The following is a 16,995-nucleotide window of genomic DNA, read 5'->3' as shown; positions in this document are numbered from 1 at the left end:
CGTTTCCATTTCACAATAACAGCACTTACAGTTGACTGGGGCAGCTGTAGCAGGGCAGAAATTTGACGAACTGAGTTGTTGGAAAGGTGGCATCCTATGACGGTGCCACATTGAAAGTCACAGAACAGTAAGGCAATTCTACTGCCAATGTTTGTCTATGAAGGTTGCATGGCTGTGTCCTTGATTTTTAGCCCCTTGTCAGCAACGGTGTGGAATTGTCAGTAGAGCTCCGAGGCACAGATCTGGGAAAGGGTGTCAAAACATTTCTGCAGCATTGAACGTCCCCAAGAATACAGTGGCTTCCATCATTCTTAAATGGAAGAAGTTTGGAACCACCAAGACTACTTATAAAGCTGGCCGCCCGGCCAAACTGAGAAATCAGGGGAGAAGGGCATTGGTCAGGGAGGTGAGTTCCTCTGTGGAGATGGGAGAACCTTCCAGAAGGTCAACCATCTCTGCAGCACTCCACCAATCCGGCCTTTATGGTTGAGTGGCCAGACGGAAGCCACTCCTCAGTAAAAGGCACATGATAGCCTGCTGGAGTTTGCCAAAAGGCACCTAAAGGTCTCTCAGAGCAGGAGAAACAAGATTCTCTGGTCTGAGAAAACGTCTGGAGGAAAGCTGGCACCATCTCTACGGTGAAGAATGGTGGTGGCAGCATCATGCTGTGGGGATGTTTTTCATTGGCAGGGACTGGGAGACTAGTCAGGATCAAGGGAAAAATGAACGGAGAAAAGTACAGAGAGATCCTTGATGAAAACTTGTTCCAGATTGCTCAGGGCCTCAGACGGGTGAAGTTTCACCTTCCAACAGGACAACGACCCTAAGCACACAGCCAACACAACGCAAAAGTGGCTTCGGGACAAGTCTCGGAATGTCCTTGAGTGGCCCAGCCGGAGCCTGGACTTGAACCCGAGAGACCTGAAAATAGCTGTGCAGCGACGCTCCCCATCCAACCTGACAGAGCTTGAGAGGATCTGCAGTTAAGAATGGGAGAAACTCCCCAAATACTGGTGTGCCAAGCTTGTAGCGTCATACCCAAGAAGACTCAAGGTTGTAATCGCCACCAAAGGTGCTTCAACAAAGTACCGAGTAAATGGTTTGAATACTTATGTGAATGCCATATTTCCGTTGTTTTATTTCTGTGTGCAGATATATATAAAAACAGTTTTTGCTTCATCACTATGGGGTATTGTGTGTAGATTGATGAGAAAAAAATGACATGTAATTCATTTTAGAATAAGGTTGTAACAAAACTAAATGTGTAAAAGGTGAAGGGGTTCTGAATACTTTCTGAATACACTGTATAGTGCATATGCAAGTACGCGCGAACGTAAGAGCACACACACGCGCGCATGCACAAACAAACACACGCATATGTACACACACACACACACACACACACACACACACACACACACACACACACACACAGCCTATGGGCTAATGTTACTTCACAGTGACCACAGAGTCAACGGGGGGCTGCAAACCAACTCGAGAGGTACGCATGCACCCCTGGCATGGAGATTCCTATCCCTCTACGTAATGCTGGGTGGGTCAGGTTGTTGCTGCCTATAAATGGACAACCTAAATCCATTGAAGGCTGTGTATTGTCAGGTGTTTGTGTGTGAGAATACAAATAGACTGGAAGCATACCCTCACCTTAGCCATCTGGGCTTGGACCCCACTCGTCTTCAGGGCAGTGACGGCTTTCTGAGCTGCAGCAGGGCTGTCGAAGTCCACAAAGCCGTAACCTGAGGGACAGAACACCACACCATATAAGTCTGTTACACAGTCTACCTGGAAAGACCACCATGCACAACTATCCTAATTCATCATTCAGCTATATCATAGGTATTTTCTGTTGTTAACACTGTTAAAAATGTGCTCCGGTACTTTGGCGACTGAATAAGTATTTAATAAACTTCTTTGGGCTGGATGTTTCTGTGTGTAGTTCATACATGCATAATCTATGAGCAGAATTACTGTCTTACCTTAATTAGCCACGAAATCCCTAGTTTGAAAGCAACCGTTTTCTGGAAGCTATGTGAACCATTTAGAGTACTGCAAGCTTGGACCACGTGGGTCAGCCCCCTAGCAATTCGAGTTCTAGCCAGTGAGGTTCAAGCCCTTGCCATTTGAGTGACAGCTAACAAGAGGCATGCCCAGCGTTATCCAATGAGGTTGCAGGGCGGGCCCAACGACTCTCTGGACGCAGCAGAGAGAGGGAGAGCAATGACGTAGTGTACATACAGTGGGGAGAACAAGTATTTGATACACTGCCGATTTTGCAGGTTTTCCTACTTACAAAGCATGTAGAGGTCTGTAATTTTTATCATAGGTACACTTCAACTGTGAGAGACGGAATCTAAAACAAAATCCAGAAAATCACATTGTATGATTTTTAAGTAATTAATTTGCATTTTATTGCATGACATAAGTATTTGATACATCAGAAAAGCAGAACTTAATATTTGGTACAGAAACCTTTGTTTGCAATTACAGAGATCATACGTTTCCTGTAGTTCTTGACCAGGTTTGCATACACTGCAGCAGGGATTTTGGCCCACTCCTCCATACAGACCTTCTCAAGATCCTTCAGGTTTCGGGGCTGTCGCTGGGCAATATGGACTTTCAGCTCCCTCCAAAGATTTTCTATTGGGTTCAGGTCTGGAGACTGGCTAGGCCACTCCAGGACCTTGAGATGCTTCTTACGGAGCCACTCCTTAGTTGCCCTGGCTGTGTGTTTCGGGTCGTTGTCATGCTGGAAGACCCAGCCACGACCCTTCTTCAATGCTCTTACTGAGAGAAGGAGGTTGTTGGCCAAGATCTCACGATACATGGCCCCATCCATCCTCCCCTCAATACGGTGCAGTCGTCCTGTCCCCTTTGCAGAAAAGCATCCCCAAAGAATGATGTTTCCACCTCCATGCTTCACGGTTAGGATGATGTTCTTGGGGTTGTACTCATCCTTCTTCTTCCTCCAAACACGGCAAGTGGAGTTTAGACCACATGACCTTCTCCCATTCCTCCTCTGGATCATCCAGATGGTCATTGGCAAACATCAGACGGGCCTGGACATGCGCTGGCTTGAGCAGGGGGACCTTGCGTGCGCTGCAGGATTTTAATCCATGACGGCGTAGTGTGTTACTAATGGTTTTCTTTGAGACTGTGGTCCCAGCTCTCTTCAGGTCATTTACCAGGTCCTGCCGTGTAGTTCTGGGCTGATCCCTCACCTTCCTCATGATCATTGATGCCCCACGAGGTGAGATCTTGCATGGAGCCCCAGACCGAGGGTCATCTTGAACTTCTTCCATTTTCTAATAATTGCGCCAACAGTTGTTGCCTTCTCACCAAGCTGCTTGCCTATAGTCTTGTAGCCCATCCCAGCCTTGTGCAGGTCTACAATTTTATCCCTGATGTCCTTACACAGCTGTCTGGTCTTGGCCATTGTGGAGACGTTGGAGTCTGTTTAATTGAGTGTGTGACAGGTGTCTTTTATACAGGTAACGAGTTCAAACAGGTGCAGTTAATACAGGTAATGAGTGGATAACAGGAGGGCTTCTTAAAGAAAAACGAACAGGTCTGTGAGAGCCGGAATTCTTATTGGTTGGTAGGTGATCAAATGCTTATGTCATGCAATAAAATGCAAATTAATTACTTAAAAATCATACAATGTGATTTTCTGGATTTTTGTTTTAGATTCCATCTCCCACAGTTGAAGTGTACCTATGATAAAAAATTACAGACCTCTACATGCTTTGTAAGTAGGAAAACCTGCAAAATCGGCAGTGTATCAAATACTTCTCCCCACTGTATCTGCACATATGTGACTTACTACGACATATTTGGGGACCACGTTTGGTTTGTCAGCCCTACTTTCAGAACTACTGGCTAAAAAGTATACAAAAGTACCAGGGAATATCCCTACAGTGCCACTCCAGTCTCCTTTTCACACCATGTAACACCTGATTTACTTAACAAAAGGAACATCTCAATAGGTGGTCAAGGTAAGTCATGACATGGTACATGTATGGAGTGGGCCTTTCCCCTTCTGTTCTCTACTGCTCCTCTATTGTTCCTCAAGCAAAGGGGGAGGCCGATGACATCACGGATTCCCATAAGAACGCCTACTCCTTGAAGTTTGCAGTCGTGAAAAAACAAAAGACAAGTTTTGCTCAGAAGTTTAAAAAATATATAAAAAACTTTAGTGTGTGTACTTTACTGTGTTTATATTTGGGATATCGCTTTTCAACTGTAAGAGTTCTGAAATAGCTGGAGGAAGTCTTTAACAGTAAAACAATAACGGGCATGGTGAAATCTTGACTTATCTCTGCCTCCCAAATGGCACCGTATTCCCTACATAGTGCACTACTTTGTACCAGAGCACTATGAGAATATAGGGAATAGGGTGCCATTTGGGAGGGAGACTAAATCTCAGGTCTAACTTGCCATCTACGGCAGTAAGTGGCAGGCTGTGTTTGACACCCACCACAGCGAGGCCAGGCCAGAGGCCACCATGTTCTGTCGTGAGGTTGACCCCCACCTACTGTATCTGTGGCCCATAACAGTGGTCAGTCAATGACTGGTGGTGAGACAGTGTAGTAGGCACGGGGGAGCAGAGAACAGTGCTGAGGCTGCAGATTGCAATGATGACGCCCAGGGCTCAGGTCAGCTCATTGTCCCCTGGGGCTACATGCAGGCCAGGCCAGTCTAGAGTCAGATCTGCAGTCCAGTTCCTCCCTGCTCCCTACTCTGTGTTGCTATATTTAACCATCAAACAACCTCGCAGGCCAACAGCAACCTCTCCGCTGCTCACTGTGGAATCTAATTACAGATCCTAGTTTCATCTTGAAGATAAACAGCCCAAAGTACATCATGAATCTGAACATTCAGATATTTGTTTTTATTAAGGACATTCAGATAAATGGCAAATGTTTATTTTCCTTTCAAGTTGTGATTTTGGGAGTTTTTTTGAATAGGTATCTTCGAGCAAGCGGCGAGTTGACGTAAAAATCAGAATGGAAGACGACAGGATGTTTCTCAGCCGCCACCTGTGATTAGTTAGCGTATCGTAATCCCCAGCAGGACAGTGACCAAGCTCTTTTCTTCTCAGCCCATCTGTGGTGCGTGCTGGCTGGGCTGCGTGTCAGTGTGCTCCTCGGTAGTCAGGACAGGGTGTTGGGCCAAGGGCTGCAGCCGGAGCCAAGACTTTGTGTCACGCTCCAGAGGAAGGGGCACGAGCTGTCACTTCGCGTGGGGATCCGCCGCTAGCACAACGCATGGTAACAGACAGACCATCAGTAAAGGGCCAGGACTAAAATAACACAAAGTGGTGGCAGCCTTTTGCCTGTCTGTTTCCTGACTAGCCCAGCCCCCCATGAGCCACATAGCTGTTGAATGACTGAATGACTTCAACGAGGCCGGGCCAGTGCATTCTGACAGTACTGGGCCGCCAAACCCACTGCACGAGTCAAAGAGGGCCTTAAGCAAGGCTCTTCATCCATTCCTTAGCATGGCCATTGTCTTTAGTATAATAGCATTAGGAGGATTATGGTAAAAGTCCTATGTGTCATCATATCACAGACTGGAAGCTCCAAAGCCTTTGCACTGCTATTCTGGATTACAATGAGTCATTATGATACATACATCCAGTATCCTCTCAATGATGCATGTGATGAGTTTTTATTTGCTTTAAGCCTGACGGTTGTTGCACGAGCATGACTTCTTGATTTGTGTGCATATTTTTGTGTGTGTGTGTGTTTGGGGTGGGGGGGGGGGGGGTCTAGATCTTTTTACAGAATGTCTCCACTACGTCACGACTTGTTGAAGCCATACACACCTTTACATTTGTTTGTTGTCTTATCCAGGATGGCCTTTGTTGACACAATTTTGCCATACCTACGAGAGGAAGAGAAAGAGCGCTATTGTTAGTTGTGCTGTGTTACCGTACCAGACAGACAGCCTCTCATAAAATAAAAAAAACCCACAAAGAGTGAGGCCTGGCTTGCACAAGAATTTATGACATCACAAAAAAAAGGCGCGAGAAACAGGACGTCTTTTCCGTGTGGATTTAAGAATCTCGGCGGCGCTCAAGCAAAGGTTGCCTTGATTCTTTACCATGCAACGATATTATGCAGGATTAACTATCCTCTATCCAAAGGGATTTCAAGTGAAAATGACATACAGAACATATAAACATACAGAACATCTAAAAACATTTTGTGTAAGTCTTCAGTGGAAAAACGTGTATAAAATGTGCATAACACACTGTGGATTTACGACCTCTTGACAACGTAGGGACAGAGCGGACCGAGTGGCATTCCACAGCTACATCCTGTGCTTTTACAGTTATTTGGTGCACTGTGTTACTGCTGCTGCTGCCAGCTCTGACAGATGAACTTTGCGGTGACCCCTAAACCCCGGCTTCACTGCATTTCTTTTCAGCTCTAAGCCAGTGCACTCTATTCAGAATGAATAGAAAATCAATGCAAAGAACACAACAATTACATATGACGACGTTCTCTCTGTACAATGATGAATGCAACAAATAGGAACACACAGACATCAGACCGTAGTAAATGAACCTCCCTGGTAGTAATCAGCGCGGCAGACAAATGATTGATGAGGGGATTGGCTCTCTAGATGGAGGAGGAAGTGTGAGCTTTGACCTGAGCTGGGAGGTGGGCAGGTGGTGGCTTTATGAAAATGAGTCCTCCATCTCGACCCCAAGTCGTAGATAGAACAGATTGTGACAGATCTGGTTGTGTGGCATGGTTTTATGTTTGCCACAAAGGGAAAGGTCACCTATAGCAGTGTTTTCCACAAGTACATAGAGTAGCCAGCCAAATAGAAAAGGTAGGCAGCCAGGTGCACACTGCTGAGAAATTAGCTCAGTTTTGGTGGCCTCTGGTACATTCTAATGCCTTTTATTCCATATGAAATACACCGCGAAATGATTTAATACTTGTTGTGGTATTGTGTAGCAAGACATGACTTTACTATTTAAATAACACTGACTGACAAGATGAGAGTACCTCCCTTTAGCATCACTGTTTGGCAAGCCCCGACATCCTAGGAAAGGAAATGTAGGAAATCCTTTAGACATACACTGGACATACATTGAGTGTACAAATTATTAAGAACACCTTCCTACTATTGCGTTACACCCCCTTTTGCCCTCAGAACAGCTTCAATTAGTCAAGGCATGGACTATACAAGGTGTGAGTGGCGTGTATTCATAGATGCCAAAGGAACCCAGGCTTCCCCAAAACAAAACATTTACCAACATTTATTTTGTCTCTCTGTGTTTCAGAATGTTCCTTCAATTTGCAAGAGGCTGAATGTATCTCACCGGAGAAAGCATGCGAGCGAGTGAAACAACACCCCTCTGCTGTCTAGTCCAAAAGAGTATGACATTGTTGCCTCCCGTAGCATTGAATGCAAAGGAAGCCAGCGAGCATTTGTCCTCCCTTGATAAAAATACATAAATTAATATCCAATCAGAGCTAAACGGAGTGAGCTCCACTAGGAATGGTCCTGGCGCACCAAAAAAAAGCTGTCAAGGGAAGGCAGTTTGGATTTGGCATCACTCCTATCAAATCACATCAAGAGCATACATCATTGACAGAAACAACTTTAATTGTTGCATCTCGTTGTGTTGTTGTCCTCCGGTGGCTAGCTAGAAAGCTAAAATTGTCCGTTTACTAAATTAGCCATGGAAGGAGATGAGATTTGGACTTGTGATTTTTATTAATTCTCCATACTGGCCAATGATTATAACGGCGTTTCTGATCTAACCATTAATTTATACATTGTTGTGCCCCTGGCCTGAGAGGATGGAAGTCCAATATGTACCAAGATGTAGAAGGCTAATGTTAACTAGCTAACGTTGCCCATGAAAGGAAGTTACGCTAGCGAGTAGGCATTTTAGCCAGGTAGCCTAGGATAAAAAAGTGTCTTACAGTACAAAGTGTCTACTGTATGACAGAGTGATAGACCGTTTTGTCAACAAGAAAGAGAGGAGGATGGCATTGGCATTTCTCTACAAGAAGGGTGAATCAACATGTTTTTCTAATTGTACAAACGAGTACACGCACGCACGCACACACACACACACACACACACACACACACACACACACACACACACGGACAGCCACATCATATTTAGCTTACGTTGATTGGACTGAATAGTTTTTGGTATCTTTTAGTTGTCACTGTCCTAGACTAAGCATAGGTGATTAGATGTTGAACAGTTGAAGTTGAAATGGTGCTGGAGTAGTGGAGGCAGCTCCTGTTTTCTTTACGACTTGCTGTAACTCTAACTCAATAGCTGTTTAGTAGTCTGAAAATGTCAGAAACATTAACTTGCTTGACCATGCTGTAGGTCATGTAACTGTTTGTTACATGCAATATGTTTTGTGGACTTCCCCGGATAAATGTTGCTCTCCGGTTTTGTGATGAAACAAATGTGTGGTTGAATTTATTCTGCCACTGTGTCTTCTTATTGTCCAAAGGGACAGCTGTCTATCGTTGTCTCTGATTGAGAACCATACTTAGGTAGCCCTTTTCCCCCACCTGTCCTTGTGGGAAGTTGACTTTGTTTATGGCACACAGCCTTTATTGTTTTGTTCGGCGTCTTTTCTAATAAAAAGAGAATGTATGCTAACCACGCTGCGCCTTGGTCCTCTTCTTTCAACGGCCGTGACACCTATTTTTTATTTTCACCTTTTATTTAACCAAGTAACCTAGTTGAGAACAAGTTATCATTTACAACTGCGACCTGGCCAAGATAAAGCAAAGCAGTTTGACACATGCAACAACACAGAGTTAGTTACACATGGAATAAACAAACATACAGTCAATGATAAAGTAGAAAAAGTCTATATACAGTGTGTGCAAATGAGGTAGGATAAGGTAGGTAAGGCAAAAAATAGGCCATGGTGGCAAAGTAATTACAATATAGCAATTAAACACTGGAATGGTGGATGTGAAGAAGATTAATGTGCAAGTAAAGCTACTGGGGTGCAAAGGAGCAAGATAAATAAAGAAATACAGTTATGGGGATGAGGTAGTTGGATGGGCCATTTACAGATGGGCTATGTACAGGTGCAGGGATCTGTGAGCTGCTCTGACAGCTGGTGCTTAAAGCTAGTGAGGGAGATATGAGTCTCCAGCTTCAGTGATTTTTCTTCAGTCATTGGCAGCAGAGAACTGGAAGGAAAGGCAGCCAAAGGAAGAATTGGCTTTGGGAGTGACCAGTGAGATATACCTGCTGGAGTGCATGCTTCTATGGTGACCAGTGAGCTGAGATAAGGCGGGGCTTTACCTAGCAGAGACATGTAGATGACCTGGAGCCAGTGGGTTTGGCGACGAGTATGAAGCGAGGGCCAGCCAACGAGAGCGTACAGGTCGCAGTGGTGGGTAGTATATGGGGCTTTGGTGACAAAACGGATGGCACTGTGATAGTCTGCCTCCAATTTGTTTAGTAGAATGTTGGAGGCTATTTTGTAAATGACATCGCCGAAGTCGAGGATTGGTAGGATGGTCAGTTTTACGAGGGTATGTTTGGCAGCATGAGTGAAGGAGGCTTTGTTGTGAAATAGGAAGCCAATTCTAGATATAATTTTGGATTGGAGATGCTTAATGTGAGTCTGGAAGGAGAGTTTACAGTCGAACCAGACACCTAGGTATTTGTAGTTGTCCACATATTCTAAGTCAGAACCGTCCAGAGTAGTGATGCTGGACAGGCGGGCAAGTGCGGGCAGCGATCGGTTGAAGAGCATGCATTTAGTTAGTTTTACTTGCATTTAAGAGCAGTTGGAGGCCACGGAAAGAGAGTTGTATGGCATTGAAGCTTGTCTGGAGGTTAGTTAACACAGTGTCCAAAGAAGGGAGAGTCGGCCTGAGAATTGAACCCTGTGGCACCCCCATAGAGACTGCCAGAGGTCCGGACAACAGGCCCTCCCATTTGACACACTGAACTCTATCAGAGAAGTAGCTGGTGAATCAGGCGAGGCAATCATTTGAGAAACCAAGGCTGTTGAGTCTGCCGATAAGAATGTGGTGATTGACAGAGTCAAAAGCCTTGGCCAGGTCGATGAATATGGCTGCACAGTAATGTCTCTTATCGATGGTGGTTATGATATCGTTTAGGACCTTGAGCGTGGCTGAGGTGCACCCATGACCAGCTCTGAAACCAGATTGCATAGCGGAGAAGGTACGGTGGGATTCGAAATGGTCGGTAATCTGCTTGTTAACTTGGCTTTCGAAGACCTTAGAAAGGCAGGGTAGGATAGATATAGGTCTGTAGCAGTTTGGGTCTAGAGTGTCTCCCCATTGAAGAGGGGGATGACCGTGGCAGCTTTCCAATCTTTGGGAATCTTAGCCAATACAAAAAAGAGATTAAACAGGCTAGTAATAGGGGTTGCAATAATTTCGGCAGATCATTTTAGAAAGAGAGGGTCCAGATTGTCTAACCCGGCTGATTTGTAGGGGTCCAGATTTTGCAGGTCTTTCAGAACATCAGCTATATGGATTTGGATGAAGGAGAAATGGGGGAGGCTTGGGCGAGTTGCTGTGGGGGGTGCAGGGCTGTTGATCGGGGTGGGGGTAGCCAGGTCGAAAGCATGGCCAGCCGTAGAAAAATACTTATTGAAATTCTCAATTATAGTTAATTTATCAGTGGTGACAGTGTTTCCCTAGCCTCAGTGCAGTGGGCAGCTGGGAGGAGGTGCTATCAATAGCTCGCTAGAAGATGCATTTCATTCATTCTAGCAGGATAGGGCTCGATGGTCTAACGAATTGAAACTTATTAATGAAATTTTACCTGCTGAAAATCAGTTTGTAACTGGCTGATAGCCAACAGCCGGTGCTAATGGAAAACACTGCTGTAGTGCCTTCGACATAATGATCGCTGATCAGCAGTGGCTTAATAATAAGCAAATAAGTCCATAATTTTTTTATCCAATTGCTGAGCAATTAACCGAAATGGCAGAATTGACAGAATGTTGGTTCAATTATTTGATTTTTTTTTGCACATTGCACGGTTTTTCTATAGATTAATCAGATCAAGCCTGAACTGTGCAATATAGTAGGGAGTTGTAGTTTCCAACAGGCCAATATTCTACATAGTTTAACACAGACAACGTGGTAATTAACTACAATGACCATAATCCATTGCGTGCCTACTCTCCGGTCTGTGTGTTTCTTTTTTACATATGCTACATGAGGTTAGTGTGGGACAGACACCGAGAGAGAAAAGAGAGAAGAATGTGAAATCGAGAGGGATAGAGAGCAGTTGCTTCGCAAGGTATCTCTACCTGAAAATACACAGTGATGGAAAAAGTACTCAATTGTCATACTTGAGTAAAAGTAAAGATACCTTAATAGAAAATGACTCAAGTGAAAGTGAAAGTCACCTAGTAAAATACTAGTTGAGTAAAAGTCTAAAAGTATTTGGTTTAAAATATACTTAAATATCAAAAGTAAATGGAATAGCTCAAATGTACTTAAGTATCAAAAGTTAAAGTAAAAGTATAAACCATTTAAAAAAATCCTTATACTGTATTAAGCAAACCAGATGGCACAACTTTACTTTTGAAATGTATTTTGGAGGATAGCCAGGGACACACTAAAACTCAGACATAATTTACAAATAAAGCATTTGTGTTTAGTGAGTCTGCCAGATCAGAGGTAGTAGGGATGACCATGGATGTTCTCTTGATAAGTGTGTGAAATGTACCATTTCCTGTCAAAATGTAACGAGTACTTTTGGGTGCCAGGAAAAATGTATGGAGTAAAAAGTACATTATATTCTTTAGCAATGTAGTAAAGTAAAAGTAGTCAAAAATATAAATAGTAAAGTACAGTATGCCTTATTTACTTTGAAGAACTACTAAAATAGTGATTTTGTCAGTCAGCTCTGCAGAGATGAGATGATGACTTGGAATTAAATAATAAAGTCAGCAATTAAAACCAATGTAATATACACAGCAACTGAAATATTTAATTAAAGTGATAAGCAGTAATGGTCAGTCACTGCCATCATGGGACTTGTATTAATTGTTTTATTCCGTGTTAAGAGTATTCAACCCACATTATGCATAGGTGCAATTCATGTAAAAAAAAAATATATATATATTGAAATAAAAAAAACGTGATTATTTTTTTATAATCTAACCGAAACCGAACTGACCTCAAAAAGCTTTAATCGCTCAGCACTAGTGCTTTGTTAGTCTCTGCGGGCCGGAGTGACCTTACCCTGTGTTCTACTGGGTAAAGAGCCCAGAGGATGAAGGGTTTCCACTAATTGACTCCAAACTAATCAATTACAGGAATCACCACAGCGTCAACGGCAAACCCCCTCACCCTAGAGCAGCTCACGATGAAGGGACACAAAAATCGAAAGCTTGAAAGAAAGAGGTTAAAAAAAATAAAAAAGAAGCTTCCTGATCCGGCCCACCGTGGGGTGACTGAGAGGACACAGTTTAACTCTCCACAAAAAAAAACAATGGATTAGCACACAGTCGTTAAGGGTAAGACAACTGCTGAAGCTGCGTGTATGTGTGTGTGTATATGTGTGTGCGTGCCTGCGTTACAGTGAGCTCAGAAAGTATTCACATCGCTTGGTTTTTCCAAAATGTTGTTGTGTTACAGCCTGAATTTAAAATGGATTCAATTTAGATTTTTTTTTTGTCACTGGCCTACACACAATAAGCCATAGTGTCAAAGTGGAATGATGTTTTTTCAAAATGTTAACAAATTAAAAGCTGAAATGTCTTGAGTCAATACGTATTCAACTCCTTTTTTTATGGCAAGCCTAAATAAGTTCAGGGGTAGAAATGTCCTTAATAAGTCACATAATAAGTTGCACGGACTCACTCTGTGCGCAATAATAGTGTTTAACATGATTTTTGAATGACTGCCTCATCTCTGTACCCCACACATACAATTATCTGTAAGGTCTCTCAGTCAAGCAGTATATTTCAACCACAAAGACCAGGGAGGTTTTCCATTTCCTGAGTGGACTAGTTACAATTTTGACTTAAATCTACTTGAAAATACTGTATATAGCAAGCCCTGAAAATGGTTGTCTAGCAATGATCAATAACCAATTTGACAGAGCTTAAAGTATTTTGAAAAGAATAATGGGCAAATGTTCCACAATCCAAATCACCCTTTTGGCGAAGTAGGCTGTGATTCAATGATACATTAACAGGCACCGCATCGATTACATGCAACGCAGGACAAGCTAGATAAACTAGTAATATCATCAACCATGTGTAGTTAACTAGTGATTATGTTAAGATTGATTGTTTTTAATAAGATAAGTTTAATGCTAGCTAGCAACTTACCTTGGCTCCTTGCTGCACTTGCATAACAGGTGGTCAGCCTGCCACGCAGTCTCCCCGTGGAGTGCAATGTAATCGGCCATAATCGGTGTCCAAACATGCCGATTACCGATTGTTATGAAAACTTGAAATCGGCCCTAATTAATTGGCAATTCCGATTAATCAGTCGACCTCTAGTGTATTGTTTGTAGATGGGTGAGAAAAAATAATATATTTAATCCATTTTGAATTCAGTCTGTAACACAACAAAATGTGGAATAAGTCAAGTGGTATGAATACTTTCTGAAGGCACTGTCAAACACAGCTTCCAGGAAAATGTGTTTTTTAACCTTAGCCATTAGACTCCCCCCGTTCCATTAGCTTTCACTAACCATCTATCACAGTGCTGCTTGGTGCTGTCAGACAGAGAGAGCTGCTTGAATCAGGTAGAAAGCCGTCTCTGAGAGAGAGGCAGCAGCAGCTAGGAGAACAATGCACTCCCATTCCACCTGCCTTTCATCTCCTGCCTTTATCCCATTACATTGGTTAAAAAGTCTCTGGTTACTATTCGCTGCATGCTTATTGATTCCTGGGGACACCGCTAAGGGATACTCTTCTGTCTGCTCTGAAAATAGCAAAAGATTGAGTTATGGCCTGAAAGAACAGCCTGAAGGAACAGCCTCGTCTTGCTACCTACAAGAACTGATTATACCCTGTCCTTCTTGAGTCCTCAACCGTTGCCTCAGCATTTTAAACAGAGGTTTAATTGGGATTTCATTTCGGGATATTTTGGGATTGTGTGGTGGATCAGCTCAGGTCAGAGACACAATTATGAGAGGGAGATGGGAATCGTCAGAAAAACACAGGGACCCATTCCAACCTCTTTAGATTGTCCAACAACTATCTACCTTGCATTACCCCTGACCAACTGACTGAGTAGCCTGGTGGTCCAGTCTGTGCGTTAGCCAACTTCTGTTTGTGTCCATTCATGGTAATGCCAAACAGACTGGCCTCGGCAATCTCAACGTTAACATGCGTTCCCATTTCAAGTGTGGGGTTGCTGACTGGTTGTTGAACACAACGTTCTTCATGTGACTTTCTTAAGAATTGATTTTGGGAGAGCGTGGCTGAACTGTTGCCAGTATTTAGTCTGCTATTCAATGAAAAGCAGCGTTGATATAATGTTGATTAGAGTGAGTATATATGCTGAGAACATTTCAGTCAGGGGAAGGATTAAGCTAAACACAACTGAAGGTAAAAGAATCCTTGACTCTGAATCTCTAAGCTGAGCTCTAATCCCAAATCTTAAATGGCAACAGCCAGAGGCTGCTCTCTGGCAAACCATCAACAGTGCAAGAGATGGTCAGGATATGACTTATCTTATGTACATGATGTTATCAGTATGAATCTAACTGCCTTTCACTGTGCACACAATAAAGACCTGCATCGGGTCGAATACCCACGATTCCCTGCGGGTGACACAAAAAAAAACAAACAGCTGGCGGGTGGAATGAAAACATTATTTCAACCAGAGGGTTGGCTCGAGGTTCAGAACAATTATATTTTGCAGGTCGGAAACGTTTTAAATCAAGATAAAACATAAAAACAGACATAGTAGGCCAGGCTATAGGCCTGAGATTCCAGCCAGCCATGCACGCAGTGGAACAGTGAACTGTCCATTATTTGCATGGTGCTGAAACATTCCTAATTTGTTTATGTGCAGAGCTAATATCCCCCCCCCCACGTGACTACATTACTTTCCCTGGTTAGCCTAGTTCATGCAAAAATGGCTAACATAGATTAACTGTGGAAATAAAAAGTAAAGTTATAGTGGTGGAATACACCATCGTGGAAACTGTCTTGACGTTGGGTGGGGCTTGGAATTGATGTGGCCGGCGCGGGGTGGGTGCGGCTCCAAAAAAACAGACCCGTGCAGGACTCTAACATACAATACCTGTTTGCTTTCTTCATTCAATCAATTCCCTCTTCTTCCCCATTTAGTCTTTTTTTTTGTTTTAATGAAAAGTTAACAAAGAGATGGTGTTGGAGGTAGCTAAATCGCAGCTATCGCTCTGTATCTCTCTTCCTAAACACGGGATAGAGGATCTATGCCAGCCGTTCAGGAGATCGAGGGGTTGAATGTGCCGCAAAGTCAACATCGTATTGTGGAGGTGGGGGAGGGGAAAGCGGGGGGTCTGGGAAAAGAAAATTAGATTTCAAAGTCACCTCGGTGGTCTTTTTCCACAGACACAGTACACAATAACAATGTGGCTGTGGACGAGAGCGGGCCGAGATTGCCCCTTTATCCCCTGCATTAACTATATGAACTACCCACTGTATCGCTTCAGATGCTATCAGCTGCTAAAGCTCTCTGGGTTTGCCCTTGTAGTCTTCCAATATCATTTTTCATTTTAAATTCAGATGTAATGCCCCTGTCAGCTCTCCCCCTGCAGTGTTGGCCGTCATCCTCTCAAATATCTCGGTCCCTTCCCCCTAACTCACAGCTCTCCCTCTCTCCATCTCTCTCTGTGGTCAAGTGATCTGACCTGTCCCAGTTAGCCATGGTTCTACTTAAAACAAGGCAGTGAAAATAAGCTTTATTAGCAGTGCGTCATCTAACCTTTTTGGTATCTACTGAATGCACAGTGAGATGGTTCACTGGTAACTGAGGTCATATTCGTCATCTAGTAATGTGACGTCACCAAACACATCCCGATATGGATGCATTTACAGGAGATTCTCAATGTACGTTTCTGAGTACAAATTAGATTCAAATAAATGAGGCTGGCAGCGATCCGACAAACAATAACATATTATGAAGACTTCGGAATTACATTGAACAGGCTGTTCTTATTGCTATCTCAAGTCAAATAAGTAACTGTTGCTTTGAACTCTACCACAGTCATGGTGGTGGTGACCACAGCCGACAAGTCAAAAAACAATCAATAGTTCTAATCATAAGAGGAAGGAAGTGTACTCACGGCTGGCAGAGCTTGACCAGATCATGGTCGGTCGTGGCTGGGGGAAGGCCTCGGATGTACAGGTTGGTTTTACTGAGCTGCTCCCAGCCTGCAGTGCTGGAGCTACTGCTGTTGTTGGTGCTGCTGTTGGTGCTGGGGATGGGTGGAGCCATGGGGTGTGAGGAAAGGGCTACAGGTGGCTGCCGAAGGGGAAACACACAGAATGGTGTCAGTCCAAGACAAAACGACATGTCGGTGAGAAGTGCAAACATATTGGTTGTTCCCTGCTAAACAAAAGGGAGAACGAGAGAGAGAGACAGACACAGAGAAAGAGACTACTCGGAATGAAACGGACTACATTGTCTTGCCACGTGGACGCGCGGTCACGTGGGCATTATAATGTGCGCAAATAAATACGTGTTCAATATTGATTGACGTCTAGCAGAGCTACTGAATGCCAGTGAGTAACCATGAAACGATACACGTTTGCATTTCATTAGTGGGTTAAGAAAAACGTGCTTGGATTTTATTCCAACCCTTAGCGCAGCTTTGTCTACGAATCTTGTCTCCTCCGTGAGTTACTCAGAGAGATTCTTGATCTGACTCCCGCTGTAACCATAACAGTATTTTAGTGCGCTGGCCCAGAAAGCCATCAGTCTTCACTACAAGCTTATCGTTGTGGCCCAGCTAAATCTTCTACAT

The 16,995-nt window shown here is 43.6% G+C and overlaps 1 protein-coding gene across 8 annotated transcripts in view; it reads right to left on the bottom strand.

Moving 5' to 3' along the window:
* Positions 1–16,995, bottom strand: part of LOC110501504 (RNA-binding motif, single-stranded-interacting protein 1) — a 64,796-nt gene that overhangs the window by 26,928 nt on the left and 20,873 nt on the right. For 4 of the 8 annotated variants that reach the window (XM_021579122.2, XM_021579116.2, XM_021579118.2 and 1 more), the window contains exons 2-4: positions 16,315–16,493; positions 5,843–5,901; positions 1,657–1,754 (exon numbers count right to left, since the gene is read on the bottom strand). In XM_021579122.2, the coding sequence (XP_021434797.1) occupies positions 1,657–1,754; positions 5,843–5,901; positions 16,315–16,493 (336 nt within the window). The remainder of the gene's footprint in view (positions 1–1,656; positions 1,755–5,842; positions 5,902–16,314; positions 16,494–16,995) is intronic. The other 4 variants (XM_021579117.2, XM_021579119.2, XM_021579123.2 and 1 more) reach the window with 1 other exon arrangement.

Source organism: Oncorhynchus mykiss, chromosome 22 (genome assembly GCF_013265735.2).
Source record: "Oncorhynchus mykiss isolate Arlee chromosome 22, USDA_OmykA_1.1, whole genome shotgun sequence".
NCBI classification, from domain to species: domain Eukaryota; kingdom Metazoa; phylum Chordata; class Actinopteri; order Salmoniformes; family Salmonidae; genus Oncorhynchus; species Oncorhynchus mykiss.
The sequence above is the reverse complement of the archived record's forward strand: the minus strand, read 5'-3'. Positions and strand labels throughout refer to the sequence as shown.